This window comes from Triturus cristatus, chromosome 10 (assembly GCF_964204655.1).
Source record: "Triturus cristatus chromosome 10, aTriCri1.1, whole genome shotgun sequence".
NCBI lineage: Eukaryota > Metazoa > Chordata > Amphibia > Caudata > Salamandridae > Triturus > Triturus cristatus.
This window is the reverse complement of record NC_140593.1, coordinates 1,165,720,626-1,165,742,026: the sequence shown is the minus strand read 5'-3', so window position 1 is coordinate 1,165,742,026 and position 21,401 is coordinate 1,165,720,626. Positions and strand designations below refer to the sequence as shown.

Sequence of the window (21,401 nt, the reverse complement as noted above, 5' to 3'; positions counted from 1 at the left end):
CTGCCCTTGTCTACAACTTTGACCAGCTCTTTTCATGTCAGGGTCCTTGGCCTCTCAGCCCTGTCACTCTCAATTGCATCCAGGCGTTGAACATTGCTGCCCCCTCTATCTCATTTCCTATCGTCGATCCACTCTGCCAGCAGGCTGCTGTTCCCCCTACACATTCTCCCTCTCATTCCCCTCGTCCTTCGCCGTCGGCCTCTGCCCTCCTTCTCAATATTTGCTCGGCAGGCAGACATCAGCTGGAGCTCTACAACCTCCTGGACACTGAACACCCTGATCTCCTCTGTCTGACGGAAACTTGGTTCTCCGCTGACTCCCAGCCCGATGTCCTATCTGCTCTCCCTGACTCGTACTACATACTTCGGGCGGATCGCCCTGACGAGAAAGTCGGTGGGGGTGTGGCATTGATTATTAGGTCCGCTTATCAGTTTCAGCCCCTGCCCTTTCCTCCCATACCCAAAATCGACTTTGTTGTGGCTCGCTCAGTCAACCTGGCCTCTCCTCTCACCATAGTCCTTGTATATCGTCCGCCTTACACCACGCCCCATTTCCTCCCCGATTTACAGGAACTTCTAGCTACTCTCGTGGTCAACAATTCATCAGTCTTCCTGCTGGGCGATTTTAATTATTGGCCCGGTGATCCCAGGGTAGACCATGCTTCCAAGGACTTCTCTGACACTCTCCACTGCCTCAACTTCATTCCCCATATTCACGCCCCCACTCACGTCCATGGCCATATTCTTGACCAGATTTGGTCAGCCAATCGGGTTCTCTCCTTGACCACCATTCTCCCTTGCACCTGGTCCGACCACTCGCTTATTTCCTTTTCTATTGATTTAACAGTCACTTGCAAGCCCCCCCTGCCCAAAAATGTCCTTGCCCGCAACTGGAATCGGCTCGACTTCAACTCCCTCCACTCCTCTCTGACTATATCCACCCCGGACCTGTCAGCCCTTCCCCTTGACTCTCAAGTAGACGCCATCAACACCTGGCTCTCCACTTCATGTGATCAGATCACCCCGCTCAGGACGGTCAAAACTTGTCGCCTCCACGACTCTAACAAATGGTTCTCCAACGACCTTAAAATCCTCAAACTGGCCCTTCGCCAGTCAGAGCGCCAGTGGAGGCGCAACTACTGTCCCGCCCTGAGGGACCAATATCGGTCCCGCCTAGCCAACTATAAGAGAGCGATCCTATCGGCTAAATCTGACTATTTCTCCAGCAAAATTTTACTAGCAGCCAACAAACCTAAGGAGATTTTCTCCATCGTCCACAACCTGGCCGCATCGGACAGAGTCAACCCCAACCCTATTCCTTCACATACTCTCTGCCTATCTCTCAATGATTATTTCTTCGACAAGATCACCACTATTAAATCCAACATTTTGCCACCCTCTTCCCAATCTCTCCCTCTTTCCCCTCCCCCTCTGACCCCTTCTCTCACCCATTTCCCCCCCTCTCTAAAGAATCCTTTCTGACTCTGCTCACGAAGGTCAAATCGGGCTCTCCAGCCGACTGCGGACCAGCTTGCATCCTTAGAGAACTACTCGCTGGCTGCCCTGACCCCCCTTTGGCCCTCTTAAATTCATCTATTTCTCAGGGACTCGTGCCGTATCAATTCAAATCTGCCACGGTCATCCCCATCTTAAAAAAACCCGGTTCCGACCCCACCCTCCCCTCTAATTTCAGGCCGATCTCCCTGCTTCCTTATTTAGGCAAGGTCCTCGAGAGTTATATTACCTCTTGCCTGTCCACTTACATTGAAGATAATCATCTTTTGGCTTCCCACCAAGCTGGTTTCCGCCCGGTTCACTCGATGGAGACAGTGGTCCTCTCAGTCCTGGACGAGCTCAAGAACAAGGCAGATTCCAACAGCCCTCAGACCTTGGTGCTTCTCGATCTTTCTGCCGCCTTTGACACGGTCGACCATTCCATCCTTCTCGATCGTGTCAGGGCGGCGGGCATCCAGGGCACCGCCCTTTCTTGGCTTGCGTCATTCCTCCAGGGCCGGTCACAGGCTGTCCAGCTCTCTGGCTTCTTTGCCCCACCGCGTACGGTGTCATGCGGGGTCCCCCAGGGCTCCTCTCTTTCCCTTCTCCTCTTTAACCTCTACATCTACCCCCTCATTGCCTCTTTGCTCAAACCGGAGGTCTCCGTCTATAACTACGTGGATGACCTCCAGTTAGTATTTGATCTTTCCTCCTCTTCTAACCCTCTCCCCAAATTTCAAAGTACACTCGTCTTTATTTCTGACTGGATGAGTCTAAACCATCTTAAACTCAACCCGGACAAAACGGAGCTGATCTTGACTGGTGGGACCTCTAACCCTTGGTCCTCCGCCTTCTGGCCCCCCAGCCTTGGCTCCCCCCCGGCCCTCTCTGCCTCAGTGAGAACCCTTGGTATCAAAATCAGTAAGGATCTCTCCATGCGCCCCCAGATCAGCTCCGTTGTCTCTTCATGCATCCTCTCTTTACGAATTATCCGTAAGATTTCCCGTTTTTTTTCTGTAGATGCTCTCAAAATAATTGTTTTAGCCATGGTCCTCTCCCGCTTAGACTATGGTAACTGCCTTTATGCGGGTGTTCCCGCCTACGAGCTGCGACGCCTTCAAACCATCCAGAATCAGGCGGCTCGCCTCATTCACCAGCTCCCCAAATTTCACCACGCCTTCCCCCTTCTTAAATCCCTTCACTGGCTCCCCATTATGCACCGCACCCTTTTCGAATTGGGTTGCATAGTCTTCATGGCCCGGGCCCACACTGCCCCTCTCTTCATCAACTCGCTGATCACCCCTTACATACCCATCCGTACTCTCCGCTCCTCCAGCCAGGCTCTCCTCATCATTCCCCGTTTTCGCAAGTCGAGAGCAGGTGGCACTAGGTTCTCTGTCCTTGCCCCCCGCTTTTGAAATGACCTCCCATTTTCCATCAGATCCATTACCTCCTACCCACACTTTAGGAAGGCACTCAAGACTCACTTGTTCACCCTAGCGTTCCTCTCTCATTGATCCCCCTCACCCCTCCATCCGACTCATGTAATCTTCCAGCGCCAGGAAACCGCTTGGTCACAGCGCGCTTTATAAGCACTTTCAACTTCAACTTCTATTGCTATCTGGGGTTGTGGCAAAAGACCGACTGTGTGTTTGAGGAGCATGTCGTATGGAGACATGCCTTTTACCCTTTCTCCATATTGTTATATTGTGAAGGTCTCAAGACAGTAATGCAGTTTAAATAACATTTAAAAAAGCACTGCTCATGCTAATGATATGATTTATTTTTTGCACAGATGTTGCACTATGTGAAGAATGCCCGCATGAAGAACTCTGCTGGAAATGAGGCATTCTTTGATGCCAATGGAGACTCCACACCTTCCCTTGATCTGTTGTACTGGCACATGACATCCAGCAACACCAGCAGTTTTGAGAGAGTGGGCATTTATGATGCCAGTGCCCCAGCTGGCGAGCAACTCATGGTCAACATCAGCGCCATTAACTGGGGTGGAAAATACACTGAGGTCAGAATTTGCAAGCATTATTAATGGGTTTTGTTGTTGAGGAGGCCTAAACAGATTACAGTATCTATTGGGGTTCTGTTTTCATTTACTCACACATACACACTGCTAGAACATACATTTTAAGATGTGAAGAGAAACAATGCAATTGCTCAGCTTCTGCTTTACAAAGGGTAGGTATCAGTCAAGTCAGAGGGTAATGATTTAAAAGGTGGAAGGGTCCATTATGGACCACCCCACCCTGTGAAGCAGTCACTAACAAGGGACCAGGCGAAGTCCTTGCACCCTGTGGCCTATTAGATGACAAATAGTCAAACTTAAGCTCTCTTAATTACATATAGAAAGAGAAAAATGCCTCCGTGAATGTTTTTGTGCATAAATGAAGTCCTTCCTGCACAAAAACAATCCTGCTCATAACACAGGCACCCTTGTACCATGATGCAAGGATGCTTGCATTGGAGCTAGGCAGCCTCAAGTGTGCCATCACAGGGAGAGAGCTGAAGAGTGTCATATCATTGTAGATATTTCACTTTTCAGCTCTCTCCATTCCTGCAAAGCAGAGCAGCAACTTGCCTTACTACACTGCTTTGTGAGAATTTTGGATAAAACCGCCCCTAATGTATACTGCAAAAAGAATGTATTGCTAAATCACAAGGACAAGCATAAATATAGTGGTCATCAGTATTAATGCATAAGATCATATACTGAATAAAAACTCTGTCATTAACTTGAAGTTCTCCTTTTAATTTGTTGGACTTCTGTAGGATCATCCCGTTATTTCTGAACCCGTTTTTGTTGGCTTTTAGGACTCTGGGCACTTTACCACTGGTAAAGTGCATATGCTCCCTCCTTTAAACATGGTAAAAATGGCTTATACCCAATTGTCACGTTTAATGTACTTGCAAGTCCCTAGTAAAATGATCTTCCAAGGACTTGTAAATTAAATGCAACTAGTGGACCTGTAGCGCTTATTGTGCCATCCATTTAAGTAGCATTTCTAAACATGTCTGAGGCCTGACATTCCAGGATCTGTGTGCAGCTTTAGACCTGGCAAAACAAACCTTTTGCCAGGCCCACATCTTCCTTTTTAATACATATGTCAGCCCTAGTGTAGGCTCTGAATAGCCCCGAGAAGAGGGTGCAGTGTCTTTACAAAGTTGAATATGCACTTCTTTTACATGTCATGGTAGTGAAAAACTCTACAATTAATTGTTCACTACTGTAAGGCCTACCTCTCCCATAGGATGACACCTTATTAGAATTGATATGGTATAACTTTCAATTGGAAGTAGGTCAACAGTATGGGTTTGGTGTCTAAGCAATTACAATTTAAAGCCCACTTTAATTGTAAGCTCAGATTTTCAGTCACAATTCTGAAAATGCCACTTTTAGAACATTGGTATTTCCTTGTCCTATGCATTTGGTAACTGCAGCCACTCCTGGGTCACAAGACTAGGTGTAGCTGGCAGTTGGTCTTTAAGTATTGCTCCCAAACAGTGAGACTAAGGGAAGCTACATGTTGGCAGGATGACTTAATTAGGGGGGGGAACTGTCACCTACTACACTTACACATCACAAAGGCTTTGCCTTAGCACTCTCACAAAGGGTTTGACACTGGCCTTGTTTGATCCTAGAATGGCCTGGGCCAGGGCAGGGAGAAAGGGGATTCCTGACACCTTGTGGGCGGGGGGGGGGGGACCTCTGCAAGTTTCCCCAATGTCAAAGTGGGCACCAGGTATAAATATTAGACCCTTTGACACATCACTCCAGTACGCATTTGGACCTGTAGGGAAACTCAGAAGGACTGCTGTGCTGCTTTGCAAGGGGGGCTTCCACTATCCTGCCATGCTGTCCCGCTGCCTGCTGCCCTGCTGCCTGAGTGAAAGACCGGACCTACTTCTTGTACCCAGTCCCCAGAGTGATTCCAAGGGCTAGTTGGCTGGCCTCCTGACCAGAGCCTCGGGGATCGAAGACTCCATCCACCTTGAACTCAGCATGTGGACTCTGCCTGCTATGAGTCCTACCAGGAAACATCCTCTACCCCACATGCATTACTCTGCATGCCATTACCCCACATTGTTTACACCGCAAAATCTCTTACAACACAGGGATTTCCACCACAAACTATTAGAATACATTCCCCAACGTAACGCCCCTGTGGAGTTAGAATTCTCTGTCTCTCCATCTGTGGTCCCACAGAACTAATGCATCATAGCCGCAGTGGAATGCATTGCAGACCCAAAACTCTACATAGGAACCACTGCACAATACACCACTTCATCAGACTATCCATCAGGATTGCTGTGTTCATCTGCAAATCCTGCATCTTTCTAGAAACTCCTGCTGCATGACACATTGTCGACATAGGCCTTTGCCTCGTACTCTCCTTGTTGATGGCATCCTCAACAATTCAGGAATCCTCATCGCAAGCCCCACAGCTTCTTCAGAACCAGCTGGTGCACAATGCATCTCAATGCAGGACTTCGCACCGCAAGGTCCTTGTCAATACCATCCTTGATGACGATGCAGGGCCTCCCATCACAGCTTCGCACCTGCCGGGAATCACTGATGAACAATGCATCCTCTAAGCAGGACTCTGCAACCAGGGTTTATGGTACTCCTTTGCAGCTGGCCTAACAGGGTTCCAGTAGCTGGCCCGAGCTACATTGTGGTGGGCCTGAACATGTAACTTTGTCCCAGTCTGGCACTACCAGATAGCCACAGTTGTTGCTTTGTCCTTTTTGTCACAATATTAATTGACATTTTTTAAATTGCATATTTCCAGCTCTATTGATTGGATTTCTGTCATTTTGATCTCAAATAATTTATTACATTTAACTCTATGTTTTTACCATGCTGTGGGATTTGTCTTGTGTTTTGTTTCACTTTATTACTGTTTCAAGTGGTCTGTAAATACTTAAGTAAAGTGAAAATTCCCTATGGGACTAGTTTAAATGGCATGAACCATATACGTACCACAGATAAAACGTATTCTATAAAAAGAAACCAAGCTAATAGATCCAAAGTAAAACTTGCACACAAACTAAAAACGTATTACAAATGTTTTCTTTTCATTAGATAAAAATCATTACATTTATATACAATAGCAAAAGAGTTTTTATTCCTCCTGCATATGCACAATTAAAAACAGTTTTTTCCTCGTGGACAAATATACACCAGTTAACACAGACATCAATATATATTAAAAAAAACAAGAGAGAAAATGCAGTTGTAGACTACTCTCGTTAGTCTTTGGCTGTACACATCCACTATAGCGATAAGTTTCAGGTCCGTTTTCAACTTCTATTTGTGCAATAACAAGACCAAGTTCCAATAGAGATTGTGTATTCAAAGTTGCGTCGACGCATTTCGATGGATTTATCCAATCATTTCCATCTTTTTCAAGACCAAAATTTAGAGTTCTCTCTATATATTATTTTCTGATTCTTAATAGTCCTTCTTATTCAATTTTAGTTGTATCTCTTTTCTAGAGCCATGTGATGTTTTCTAAAAAGCGTTTTTTATAAAATACGGAGTTGTCACCTTTTGGTCAGCGGTATTTAAAATGATTTCCCGTCTCTGTGCTTGTTTTGATAGAGGCTCCCGATCTTGCCCCTTAAAATGTTTTCGGCTCCTACTTACTACATACTTTACACATTCATCATAAATTAAGCCTGCTTGCTTTTGTGCCAAGCTTCAACACGGTTAAGCCCAGGTTAATTTGGGATTTGCTTGTGACTTCACCCTGACAGGAATTGGGATTGCTGTTTCAGTATGGTCCCTTTTCCCCTCAAACAGCAACCCAATTTCCTACATCATTGTTAGTTAGGTTTGTTGTGTGATTGCTTGTAGGGCACTATCAGTCCTGTGAATCACTGGGGAGGAGTTTTTTTATCATCGTTTTATTGTTTTCACAATAAGAAAAAATGGAGACAAGTTGAAAATGTGTACATTTTTCTAAAATGCATTTCATTTTGTGACATATCCTAAAGAGTGTAGGCCTGGGCGGTAAATTCCGTTCCGCTCGCGGAATTTGCGTAATTTGCGTAATTTCGCGTTCCGCGGAGAACGCAAAATTGCTCAAAATTCTGCTTTCCGCTATTTCGCGAAATTTTTTGCTTGTTCGCGTTCTCAAAATGCGTGTTCGCGAGATATTTCTCCCCGAGCACGCAAACAGCAATTGTGAACAGGAAAAAAGCATCGCGAACAAGCAATTCCGCGTGTTCGCGGAATTTCTGCGCGTTCGCGGAGATTTATTACCGTTTCGCGGAGATTTGCGTAACGCAATTACGCAAATTACGCCCACCCCTAAAAGAGTGGGCATTGCACTGCTAAATGCATTCAATTATTAGCACTGAAAGTATTCTATCTCAATTGGGAGCAGAAGCAAGTAAACAGTGCTGATAAGGACACTGTTTACATTCTGTTACTTTACAATTGTTTTAACCATCTGAGGACAGTGGTTCCAAAGGCAGATGCATGGTCCTCAATGAATCCTAAATCGCACCCATGGCGACCCCTACATGACATCCATGTGTAAATACCCATCCCTAAAGCTAACACACCCTTTTGTTTTCTTAAGCAATTTGAGAATGAATGCATGATGGATATATATTACAATTTTAATACTCTTTTCTAAAAAGCCTGAGGTTCTAAATGGGCACCAACTAAACATGCCACTATTGTCATAGTGTCCTATACAATGCCTTACTCTCCTATGAGGGGTTGGTAGTTCAACATCTCCTACAACATTTTGAAAAAGCTGTACTGTTACTACATAGTATCCATCATCATCATCAATCCACTTTATTCGATTAATTAAAATAATAAAAGTACAATACATAACATACATGGACGAAGATAAAAACATTTAGACAAAATATATAAAACAATCACTCTTATGAAATTCATTATATCCAAAATTCTCAAGCTTTTCGATTTGCATATATAATAACAATAGGACTTAGACAGCATTCATCAGCAATTTTCTGTTTTTCTTGAGCCTCACAGCAGCAACAATGAAACAAGCAATGTTAAAAATATCCCAGGGATTGCTCAGCATCTGCAGATAAAGTAACGCTGGTCTAACCTGCAAAGAACCCCTTCCTCTCAGGATGGGGATTAAATACTTCATACGAATATCCGTATAAAAATGACAAAACGTCATAAAATGTAAGGTATCCTGGGGTGAATAGTTGTCACATTGACAGGGTTCTGCATCCTCAGGTTTACACCACCCTTGGAAATCACCTAATAAAAGAGGGATCAAGTTGAAACGGAACCTAGTTAGGAGCCAGCGATGGAAAGGCTTATTCACTAACACCAAATAAGGTTCAATAAGGATATTAGTTTTTATTAAAAAATGGGCCCTAACTAAGGGTTTGCGTAGCTCCTGTTCTTCCCGTTCCAACATCAATAAGTTCTTAAAATTCATTTTCACCCACGGCACATTCTCCTTCCGGATCTTTTCGGGAGCTTCAAATAATTCAGGCCGCCCTATTTTAGCTAGCATACATCTAACATATGACAACCACTTAATTTTATTAGAGTTATCTAATTTAACACAGTCCCGTAAGATCTGGTGATTCAGGGTTAATTCAGGATTTAGCCAGGTTTTGAGCCAACAGAGCAACGGGGCTGTACTCAAATTATCAGAAACATAGCCTATCCCCTGGTGTATAGAAAACGTTGGGGTAGATTGTGGTACGGATAAAAGACTTCGTAAAAGTTTATTTTCCGCTATCTGAACCCCAACCTGCTCTTTGAATCTCCATATAGAGGAGCCATAGGCCGCAATCGCCAGGCACTTTGCACTGTATATTTTTAATATACCCTCAATAGGTCTGGCCCCCAACCGCTGTGCAAACCCTAATAGACCTGAGGAAGATCGGATGATTGCATTTTTAAAAAAAATTTGTTGGGGTATCCAGGAGGACCTATCATCAAAAAGAACCCCTAAATAAGTAAAAGAAGAGACCGACGTCACTTCCAACCCATTACAATAAAAAGATTTGGATTTTCTTACCAGTACCAGTTGACATAATGTGAGACTTTCCATTATTTACTACCAAATCCAAAGACTGCACGTAGGCCCCAAAAGCGTCTAAGAGCCGCTGAAGGCCTACCGCAGTACGTGCTAAAAGAACAGCGTCATCCGGGTATAGGAGAACCGGAATAGGACAGTCTCCTACAAGCGGGATATCCGGGGACGCCTCCAGTAGAGTCTTGTCCAGCTCGTGAAAGTGTAAAAAGCAGGGGCGCCAAAATGCACCCCAGACGGACGCCCCTGCCTGATTTAAAAGTTCTTGTGCGTTTACCATCCTGGGGAATTCTAACTGAAGCAGTGAGATCTTGCTGAAGATCAGCCAGAGAATGCACTAAACATGGATCGAGACCTTTATCCAGCAAAATATTCCATAGCTGTGACCTGTTAACCAGGTCAAACGCTGAGGATAGATCCATAAATGCCATCCTTAGACATCCTTCTTTAGCCATGGTATATTTACTTATTAATAAATATAAATTGAGGCACTGTTCCATGGTGCTTCTGCCTTTTCTAAACCCATATTGTAAGTTAGATAGGATCTTCTTCTCAGTAGCCCAGTCAAAAAATTTTGCTAAAATCACCTTTCCTATTATTTTAACAGAAGAGTTGATCAGGGATATCGGTCTATAACACAGTGGATCCCCTCTCTGACCCTTTTTAAAAATAGGTATAATAATCGATTGGCACCATGATGCAGGGAACCCTAATGAACCAGAAGTATTAAAGACATTGGCCAGAATTTTTGCCCAAAATTTGGGTTCACTTTTATAGCGGTCTGCAGGGACGCAGTCTGGACCAGGAGCATGGTTTCTAGAGGTCTCCCTTATAGCTTTCTCAATTTCCTCCTCACAAAAAGTGAGTGGTGCTGCCGCTTGGTTAGGTAATAGCCTAGGGAACATGTCCAGTGCCTCATTAGAGGCATAAATTGCATCAAAATGGGACAACCTCTGGGCCTCTGTGATGTTACTTTTCTGTACCTCATTATCCACACCAGAGAAAAAAGGGGTATTGCCTTTAGCACCTCGACAGATAATAACGCATACCACGCCTCTGCCTTAATCTCTGCTTTCCGACTATGGACAGCTGTCTTATACTGTTTCCGCAGGTTCGCTATCAAAACCCTATCACGGGGTACATTTTTCCGTGCTAAAGTTAGGGAGCGGTGAGCACGCGAGCAATTGTCATCAAACCATCTTATACCTTGTGTAGCTCTTTGTTTAATATTGACGGTTAAATCACCTGCTATCTGTCTACAGATACCATCAAATGCTCTGAGTACAGCATCCTGAGCACTAGAAGGGTCTACACATATTGTAATATTCCCTTTACTTTTCTCGCACAGGTCCGTAAAAAAGATATCAGGCATAACTTTAGACCATCTAAGCCTCCTCTCCTGATCACAGGTGACCAGACTACTAGGAGCCAAGTTCTTTCTCCCATGGCCCAATAAGCCACACCTTTTATCTAGTTCCAGAATGACGGGATTGTGGTCGCTAAAAGGTGACTCCCGGGCGTTATAAAAAACTACCTTACCTAATAGCATGGGAGACAAGAATATATAATCAGTAATGGTATCTCTGGCCTTAGATTTAAACGTGGGACACTGCTCAAGATTGTTAGCAAAGCTGGGTTCAAAAAGGTCGGCTTCAGTCAAAAAGGACTCCAGGCCCTCCCCCCGCACTGAATGTTCAAAGTGGGGGGTCGATGCAAACTTATATCCATAATAATCATCAATTAGGCAGTGCAAATCACACAAGTGTATATCAAAATCACCCATAAGCAGTACATAATAAGAAGTGGATTGCTTTACCCTATAGTCTTCTAAAAAGAGTTTCAGTTACTCAAATGTCGGTTCGTAAAATCATTCTCCCCAGAAGTATAAAAATTCACAAATAGTAGCTTCGGGTAGTTCGGGTTACTTACTTCTACTATCAAACAATTAAAAGAGTCTGACTCAATCTTTTTTATAGGTCCCCTTATTTTCAGAGGAAAAAAGAAACATAAGGCCACCCTTTGCATTTCCCGCCTGGGCAGGGCGAGCAGGTAAGAAATAAGAACTGAAACCATCCAACCAAAAGTTATCCCCCTATCCCATGTTTCCTGGAAAGCAATTATATCAAATGTTTTAATAAAATCTAGCCAGTTTAGGTTGTCTCTTTTGGACCTTAGGCCCGCAATATTCCAGCTAATGATTCTAAAGTTAGTGGGGTTTACACCTCCAGTGTCACCTCCGACATAATTGTTAGGGTCAATACAGATAAGCAGACCTCTCTCCCAGTATCAATTCCAACCAAGTTGTTAGGGCTTAATACAGATGGACAATCCTCTTTCTCCATTAGTCAGTCATTCATAGCCATCTGGCTAAGTGGGGAGAATCTATTTGAGAGTGGTAGACCCTCCTCATTTGGGCCCTAACAACAGTCCTGACATTTTAGGAGAAACCACTCCACCCCCACATAGACTTACAGGGCCAGAAACAGGACTTGTGGAACGAATTGGGCACAACAAGGGCTGAATGGTACTTTTAGCCCTTATCCTGACAGGAGCGCAATTTGCGCTTACTGGTGGATAAAAATAAACCAGCGGGACAGCCCTTATACCTCCCCCATGTAAATCAGTAGCATCCCAAAACAGTCTGTCCACTATATCCGGTTTATTAAAATTAACTACGATACAGTCGCCAGAAACTTGTTTGGGTCGGTTGCCCACCCGCCTAGCCATTATGATGTGATTAGAAATCTCAGATTGACCAGAGCAATAATGATCACACCAATTGTTTGTTTTACGCATCAAAGCTGCTGTTGATTCATTATCCGGGGTATCTAAAGGAGGAACCCCAACAAGAACTGCAACCAGAGGCGTAGCTTCTGGGGGGAGATCAATTCTATTGTTAATAGGGTTTTATGATTCTTATGTTGTTTAAGATTCCCCCATGATGCTGTAGACGGCCCACTTAATTGCGATTTAACAGCACAAGGGACAGCATTAGATACCCCTTGACTCAAATCTTGGGGGACACCGAGCCTATCACCAAAATTCGACTTTACACCCCCCCTGGGAGTGGCAACAGATGACTTCCTGGATGTTTCCCTTGACTAATGGACCTAGTTACTACTGGAGATGCAGGTAACTGGACCAAATTAGTGTTAGCTTCTGTGGGGCGCATTTTCTCCCTCATACAGGAATCCATGAGAATATCTAAACGCTCCAATTTTTTCTTTAAGTCAGCCACACAGGAGTTCATAGTATCAATTACATCCTTAGCAATAGTTGTCAATATTGATTCATGCAGGGCCTCCTGGGTGTTGTGGTCCGCCGCCTGGCCGGTCCCCTCATGGTGGTGTAGGGGCGTGGCGGTGCAGCTGGTGCCTGAACAACCGTTCCTCTCACGGCGACGAGCAGAGCAAGGTAAGGGCAGTGTGGAGGGTGAATGTTGGTCGTTCCCCTCACGGCAGTCTTTGAAATAAGTAGCGCGTATATCCATCCTAGGACCAATTAGGTGACAAAAAAGCACAAGCTAGAAAAGGAGACCCTTGTACATGCACAAACAGGCCAGCTGAGAGACGATAAAGATAATATAGACAATACTAATAATAATTTTAACCAGCAGTGCACAGAAGGCGAAAAAAGGAACCCCATGCAAGACAGCTCTCTGCTGATCTCTATAAAAAGACGGAGTTTGGCGAATCTGGAATGGCTCAGACTCAAGACAAAAGCTGCTATCAGATGAAAATTCCTGGGCTTGGATAGCGGAATTTCTGAACAGGAATAAGTCAGGCAAGGAACTGAACTTGCCTTTTTTAGCGATAGACAATCAATAGTGTCATGGAACATCGTGGGAAAGAATACTGACATAATGCTTTTCATTCTGGAAAATTCACTTTCTATTGTGTTACTGCAAGAAACATGGTCCTTGACGACTTTCTCTCAATAATAATACTTTGAGTTTGCTAAAGCAGCAGAGGCCTCTAGAAGTGGCCACGCAAAAGGAGACCTAGCAATCCTACTGAGAGAGGAGATAGACTGGGACCCGGAAGAAATCGAGCTCTCACTTCCAAATGTCCAATGCATTAGCATCAAATGCCGGAAAGAAAGAATGGAGCCTTTATCAAATCTCCAATTCTTTAATATTTATCCCGCCAGGAGCCTCAAAAGAACATATCTTGACCAAAGCATTCAAGAAAATTGAATTTATCTTAGAAGTGAGGGGATATCCAATGATGATAATGGCTGGGGACTTCAATGGAAAGATTTCAAATGCACTACTAAATAAAAGGGGGAAATCTCCACAAGAAGTAGCCTGTTCATTTCCAACTCCCGTTTTCCCCGATAAGATAAAAGCAGATAAAAGCGGAAAAATGCTCTTGTCATCTATTGAAGCAATTAACGGCATTATAATAACAGGGAGAGTCAATGGTGATATTCCGGCGGCATACACCAGGCTGGGTCCAACTAAATCCTCAATTATAGATTATTTTATCTGTAGTTTAGACCTATTCTCGAAGGTCCAATCATTTTCTACCCAATATACCCTTGAAAGTGATCACGCATTACTTTCTGTAGAAAATGACGTCTGCACACAGCATACTTCTTCGTGGTCAAAAATCACAAAACTGGAAGGATCCACTGGATTTCCAAAACAATCAGTACAATAAATCATACAATTTCTCAAGTTCTGCTATCATCTGCGAGTAACGTAGGCAATCCTATAAACAGATTTGAAGCTACTATACAGTCGGTAGTTTCCACTCTCCAAGGAATCACAGCGAGGCGTAAAAATGTTAAAATACACCAAAAAGGAAAACAATGTGATACGAATTTTCGACAACTAAATAAATTAACTAGAATACAATTTCGTTCTTTCTGTGTGATAAGACAAGGAGAAATAAGGAAACTGAAAAAACTCCACAAACAGAAAAAGGAGAGAGAAAGACAAGCTCTAAGAGATTGTGTCTGGGTCGACATTCAATCAACAGTAAAACTCAAAAATAATAAAACATTTTGGAACATAATCTCTGCACAAATGGGGATACGAAAATCTGCTCAAGCCACACCAGTATCATCATCTGACTGGGAAAAGTATATTCTAAGCCTTTATAAACCTAATCATCAGCAACAGATCTCCCCCAGACAGTATCAAGCGTGGAAGAGCCAAAGCGAGTAGGAACCAATGAAAATCTCAGCCACACAAATTTCTATTCTTATATCCTCTGCCAGGTCATCTGCAGCGATGGGACCAGACAAGATCCCAATTAAAGTTTTACAAAAAAACACTGAAGACTGGGGTAAATTCTTAGCCCCACTTTTCCAACATTGCCTGAAAAGTGGGGAAATACCAGAATCTTGGCGTGGGAGTGTGGTCATTCCTCTCCTAAAAAAAAGGCGCGAGAACGAATCCTGCAAACTACAGACAAATAGCTCTTCTCGACGCCACCGGTAAGATCTTTGCAGCTTGTGTTTTCGAACACTTAAAAGACTGGGCTTTTTCGAGAAAAGTTATCCCTGTGTATCAGGCTGGGTTTCGCCCAAAGTATTCAACATTGGATAATATCGCTGTGTTCCAAACAGTACTCGACAAGTATGTTACGTCAAATGCTCAAATCTTATATTATGTTTTTATTGACTTTTTGACTGCTTTTGACAGTGTAGATAGATTGACCCTATGGAGAAAAATGGCAAATCTGGGGATACCTGAAGATCTTTTAACAATAATAATTTCCCTTCATACATCTTCATGGTGTAGAGTCCAAATGGGGGGAGAAAAGGGCCTAACCAAACCTTTCCCCACGAAGAATGAGCTTAAATAGGGATGCTTATTAGCTCCCCTATTATTCTCGATATATATTAGTGATTTTCCGGGGCGTCTTTCCCAAATCAAACATTACCCTCTGAAATTAGCACAAGTTGACATACACTGTTTAATGTATGCCGATGATATTTTATAATTAATCGCACCCCGATAGGCCTGCAAAGAAACCTAAATGAACTAAATCAATATGCAACTGAAAAGTTTCTGGTGCCTAATATCACTAAAACTAAAGCACCCCCTTTCAGTGGTAGAAGGAAACCTTTACCTTATATATGGTCATTAGAAGGTGAACCAATCGAGACAGTAAAAGAGTATGTCTATTTGGGGCGTATTTTCACCTACAATTTACAAAATACAGCCCACTTCCAACACTTAAGCCAGAAGGCAGAATCCCACTTTGGGGCACTACAGAGACTGTATCACTCTACAGGAAATAGACATTTTATACCAATGCTGGATGTTTATGGCATGAAAAATCCTCCGATTCTATCATATGCCATGGAATACACACAAATTAAAACATGGCAATCTATAAAAGTAAAGGAGGGAACCATACTTTGAAAATTGGTAAAAGTATCGCAGTCTGTACCAGTCCAAGCTCTTCATCTCGAGCTTTCTATAACGGAAATTTTTGCTCGAGTAATTTCTAATATCATTAGGTGGGCGTACAACCTATTACATGCAGCGCCAGACACATTAAGGCATCTGTTAAAACTGGAGACCTTTAGAGTAGAAGCGAATGGGTATACTTTTAAGAGGAATATGTTAAAAGCCTTTGAGGTTTCACAATGCACTGTTGCACTTTTATAGGAGTTTTCACCAGCGCTCTTGAAATTGTGTTTAATACATTTGTCCCCTAGAATTAGCTATGGAATGGATAAAGAGCATTACATTCAATTTAAGCACTATAAAGCGTTCGCAGAAAACATAGAATTTAAAACCTATACTCCCTATTTACGATTCCAACTCGAGCAAGGGGTAAGGTGCTGTATTCTGCTCCTACGTTTGAGTATACTCCCATTAGCAACATTCTTAGCTAGCTGGGATGGCACAAATAACTCCAAATGCATTTGTGAATTGTGCAAAGGTGGCCGACAAGATTTGTTTCACGTGTTATTAATCTGTCCTAAAGCGAGTACAGTAGAGGCTCGTCGACGTTATATAACGCCAATTCAACTAAAGTATAATGCTATCTTGGCACAAGATTTAATTATGTTATGTAGCTCTCCAGTCAATGAGTTTGTATGCCATAACTTGTTTAAGTTTTTTAAAAAGTTTTTGGAAGCTGTTCTAAAGGTAAAAAACACAATCTTAAGATCGTATTTTACTTTATTGCATGATGTATAAGTAGGCAATAAAACATTATTACTTTTCGATTTTTATAGTGTGTTTTAAAAGTTTTACCATTTTCATTATTTTAAACTCAATAATAATAATTTTATATCTGTATTTGTTGATCTCAGTTGAGGTCTTAACCAAATAAAATTACTACTGCCACTAGTGCCTCGCACAAACAGGCTCATCAATGACCAAAGATGTTGGTCATATCACAGTGTTTTACATTTCACAGCCATCAGCCTCACCCTTTGTGTTGCAAGGATTCTCTAATCACTTACAAAGAAAGGTACTTTTTATTGGCATGGAAGTCTGCTGGCTCATTCAGGACTCCATTCTAGCACTCATAACTATCTGTTAGGAGTCACAAGATGATACCAACTGGATCAATTTAAACGTGGGTGGGGTGTGACTTTTTTTGACAATTGAGTGCCAATTAATTAGAGAATCCCCCCTAAGGTAAAGTGGGAGTGAATATGGTTGCAGCGAAATGCAAAGGCAGACTCTTTTACCCATGAGGCCCATCTGCTCCTACAGTTTGCAACACAAATAAATTGAGGCAAAATGTTGCTACAGAGACTACATTTTAGCAAAGCCCACTGTTGGATACAGAAAAACTGACCATTTTCATTTGAGTACTTTGAAAACAAAATTAGTTGTGCCTAAATTTGGCAAGCATTACTTAATCCAGACAGTACTTAATTTATACTGGTAGTTGCAAGAGCTGGGAACCAGCACTTAATTTTAGAGAGTAGGGCACATTTTTCTTTATCAGACTTTGAACTACATTAAGAGAGAGAAATGAAGACAATGCAGAGGAAGAGGGAGAGAAAATGACAAAGCAAGCAATCAGGATCAACAAGAACTTGTGTGAGTTGGATAAAGACATTAATTGTTATCTTATGTTAAGTTACATGTATTTGTGTAGGTCACGACTCAACTTTGGGGTATCCTAGCGCTGAACCAGGCTCTCTGTGGGCCATACATGGTTCCATGGGGCCTGTTCCCCTTTGTGAATGTAATAGAAATGTTTGTGTGGGAGTGGGCAGTGACCCAGGGGCCCCTGCCAACCTTTAAACAAATTAAATATACATTATTTTTCTTTAAACTTAACCAAGCTTGTTTTAAGGAAAACAGGTTGATTCTAAAAGGAAAGTATTTAAAAGTGATCGTAGACATGCTGGTCTGTTCACTTGAGTGGACCACATTGCCTGTGATGGCCACTAACTGAAGAGAGTAGCAATTTGCGACCTACCTCTAGAATAGTAATGAGGTAGGCAAGTTTGCAACCCACCCTGACTGGGAATTTTTCAAACCCACATAATAATGCATAGATAGGTTAGCTAAATTCTATTGAATTCACAAAAAGTCAGTATGTAATTTGTGAACACTTTAAGTGAATAGAATTTCTTTATGTCTGGCTCCAAATATCTTGTTTTTTCTCCCTCCCTGCTTAACCATTCTCCTTTGCCGACTCTCCGACTCTGACTCTACATCTATTGCTTGTTCTTCATTGCTGTCTTTTTCTCTCTGTCTCCTCCTCTACTCTCTGCCCCTCACACATATATATCATTCTTTCACTTAGGTGCCTAAGTCAGTTTGTAGTGAAAGTTGTCCTCCAGGACATCGGATATCGGCAGATTCGGGACGTCCTCCTTGTTGTTTCCACTGCTTAACATGCTCTGATGGGAGCTTCACCAACCATACAGGTGAGTATAATCATAACCTTACTAATGTAGCCTAAGAGCCCGCTGTAGCGGGCTCTACGGGACATCGAAGCCCCGTTCCAGCGTTAAAGGCCTCAGCCAAAGGTGAGGGCCTTTAACAAGGGAGCGGGCTGTTAATGGCCGGCAGAGCCTGCGACGGAGGGCTCGAAGGCTATTAGAACATTCCGCTCCTAGAGGGCAGAATTTTCTAATTGGTAAAACAAAGACCTCACGGAACCTGAAGTGGTTGAAATCCCGTTGGGCTCTGTGAGGCCTTTGTTCACACAACACATTGGAATGCTGATACTTCTGGCTTCTATCAGCCATTAGAAGCCGGGAGCACTCCATTGTCTTCAATGGAGAGCTCAACATTCTAATGTTCTAATATGATTTAAAGCACTCTGAAAAAAAGTTCTTAAATTGAGATAAGAATTTCACTACAATAAAGATAGACTTCAGCATTTAAATCAGAGGACTACTCACCAATCAATCTCACCAGTGAGAGCAATTCATAAACTTTGTGTACATTATAATCAGCTGCTGGGCTTGCCTTGAAGCAATGTCTACTTGCCATCTTCAGGGAACCGTGTGCTCTTGGGTGAGCTTTGACCTTTCAACAATCTGTGACTCATCAAAACAACAATACAGCACAGGCGTTTTTTCTATTAGAGCCCACATTATAAGAGGCCCGTTAATAATGATATGTGTAGTAACTACTGCTACCACACGATTACAATTATAAGGTTTGTGATCAGTATCAGCAGGTTAACCCTGCCTATATTTGTCAGGAGTAAAACGCCTGGAAGTTACCGGAAAAATGTGGCTTTTGACCAATTTTCACCAGAAAATTTATCACAACTTATGTGCACTGTGCTGTCTGTCTTCTTTTGGAGCACCATTATGTTTATTGAAAATCATTTCATAAATGTTTCTGATTATTGCATATGTACGTCTGACTAGTAGTTTTCTTGGGATTACATTTATTGATCCCCAACTCAGTTTTAATATGTCTTCATGAATGACTCTGAAAGAACCAATGTTGACTTTCTTAATATTTATGAGGCTTGAGGAATTTTGCAGCGCCCTATGAGTAGATAGAAATGCAGGGATAGAGGCCTACTGTGGACAGTAGACATATATTCCAACATTTACAAATCCTGTATGCCAAAATATTTTAAAGCAGTTTTTCAAAAGTGAAATTAGGCATCCATGGAATGACATAAGGGGAGCATATACTGGTCCTCTGGCCCACGGTCAGTCCCAAGACCCGCAGCCAGCCTTTGCAGGGTTGAAGAGGTCACAAAAGTACATTTTCAAGTTTGCAAACGAGACACCAATCTGTGTGAAGTCTTGCTATCTGCTCTTTCGTGACTGCACAAAGAATATTTAGATCTCATTACAATTTGAAATGAGGAGGAGGATTCCCCTTTTATGTCCCTACCCTTTCCAATTCAGAATGGGTTGCCAAAAGACACTTTGTGAGTCAGAAATACCTTTCGAACTCAAAAGAACCTTTAGTAATTTGAGAGTTATGCTTTTGAAATTGAAAAGCCTGTGAATTGTTTGAAAATTGCATCCTTTGCAACCAAAAATCACCAAGTAGACCAAGCCATTTTTTGTTTAGTCAGTGCTAAAATAGCCATGAATGTAATTACACGACATTGCCCTTTACATGTAGAAAACATTTTCTTACTTCTCTGTGCATTTGTTAGTTTTACCTACTTATATATTCTCTATGGCATTAGATTTATCATTCTATAAAACCAATATATTGTTTTTCTTCTTCAGATTCCTTAGAATGTATGAAGTGCCCAGATGATCAATGGTCAAGCCTGGAAAGAGATCGCTGTTTCCCAAAGGAAATTGAATTTCTTTCATTTGAGGAACCCCTGGGACTAATATTAGTTTTGATCTCTGTCTTCTTTTTCCTCAATACCACATGGGTCATGTGGATATTCCTACGGCATTGTCACACCCCAGTGGTAAGAGCAAACAACCTTCAACTCAGCTATGTTCTCCTTGTTTCCCTTATGCTGTGCTTCATCTGTCCCTTGGTTTTTATTGGTCAGCCTAGACAGGTGACCTGCATGTTCCGCCAGGTAATTTTTGGAATTTCGTTCTCCCTCTGTGTTTCCTGTTTATTAGCCAAAACAATAACAGTGGTCATTGCTTTCAAGGCCACCAAACCCAACAGCAACTTAAGAAGATGGATTGGCTCGAGGACTTCCTCCTCCATTGTTCTGGTCTCTTCTTTGACCCAGTCTGCTATTGGAGCCATCTGGCTGGTGACCTCCCCTCCTTTCCCTCAACTTAACACTAAGTCTATGAATGGGAAGATAATAGCAGAATGCAATGAAGGGTCCATCGTATTGTTCTACTGCATGTTGACCATTTTGGGAATATTGGCTAGTATAAGTTTTGTGGTTGCTTTCTTTGCCCGGAATTTGCCTGACAGTTTCAACGAAGCCAAGTTCATCACTTTCAGCATGCTGGTGTTTGTTAGTGTCTGGTTGTCTTTTATCCCAGCCTATCTCAGCACAAAAGGAAAATACCTTGTTGCAGTTGAGATTTTTGCAATCTTGGCCTCTGGAGCTGGCCTTCTGTACTGCATATTTGCTCCCAAAATATACATAATCTTCCTGAGGCCGGAAATGAACACAAAAACGTATCTAATTTCAAAATCTTCCTTATCCAACAAAAATAAATAGGGCATTTTTTAGATAAGTTGTTTTATCATTAAACCTATGAGCTGCACATTTGTTTTCTCTTGCACCACCTATGTTCTGTACAATTATATGTAAACACATATGCAATAATTTAATATCAGGCACGTTTTCTGGTTTCTAAATTAAGCTTTATTTATCAAAGTGAATGTTGTTTATCAGCTGGCTGTTCGATCTCTGCCATAGATAAACGGATTTTCTGGAACTTTGAAAATGAAATGAGAGAGGATTCTAGATGGAAATGCGTTTGCTAAGGTGCCCCAGATGGC

The 21,401-nt window shown here is 42.5% G+C and overlaps 1 protein-coding gene across 1 annotated transcript; it reads left to right on the top strand.

Moving 5' to 3' along the window:
• The first annotated feature begins 1,819 nt into the window (after positions 1 to 1,819).
• LOC146796854 (vomeronasal type-2 receptor 26-like) lies at positions 1,820 to 21,117 on the top strand. Its single transcript, XM_085631392.1, has 4 exons — positions 1,820 to 1,891; positions 3,289 to 3,516; positions 10,902 to 10,962; positions 20,198 to 21,117. Exons 1-4 carry the CDS (start codon positions 1,820 to 1,822, stop codon positions 21,115 to 21,117), a joined length of 1,281 nt encoding a protein of 426 aa, XP_085487518.1.
• Positions 21,118 to 21,401: the final 284 nt, after the last annotated feature.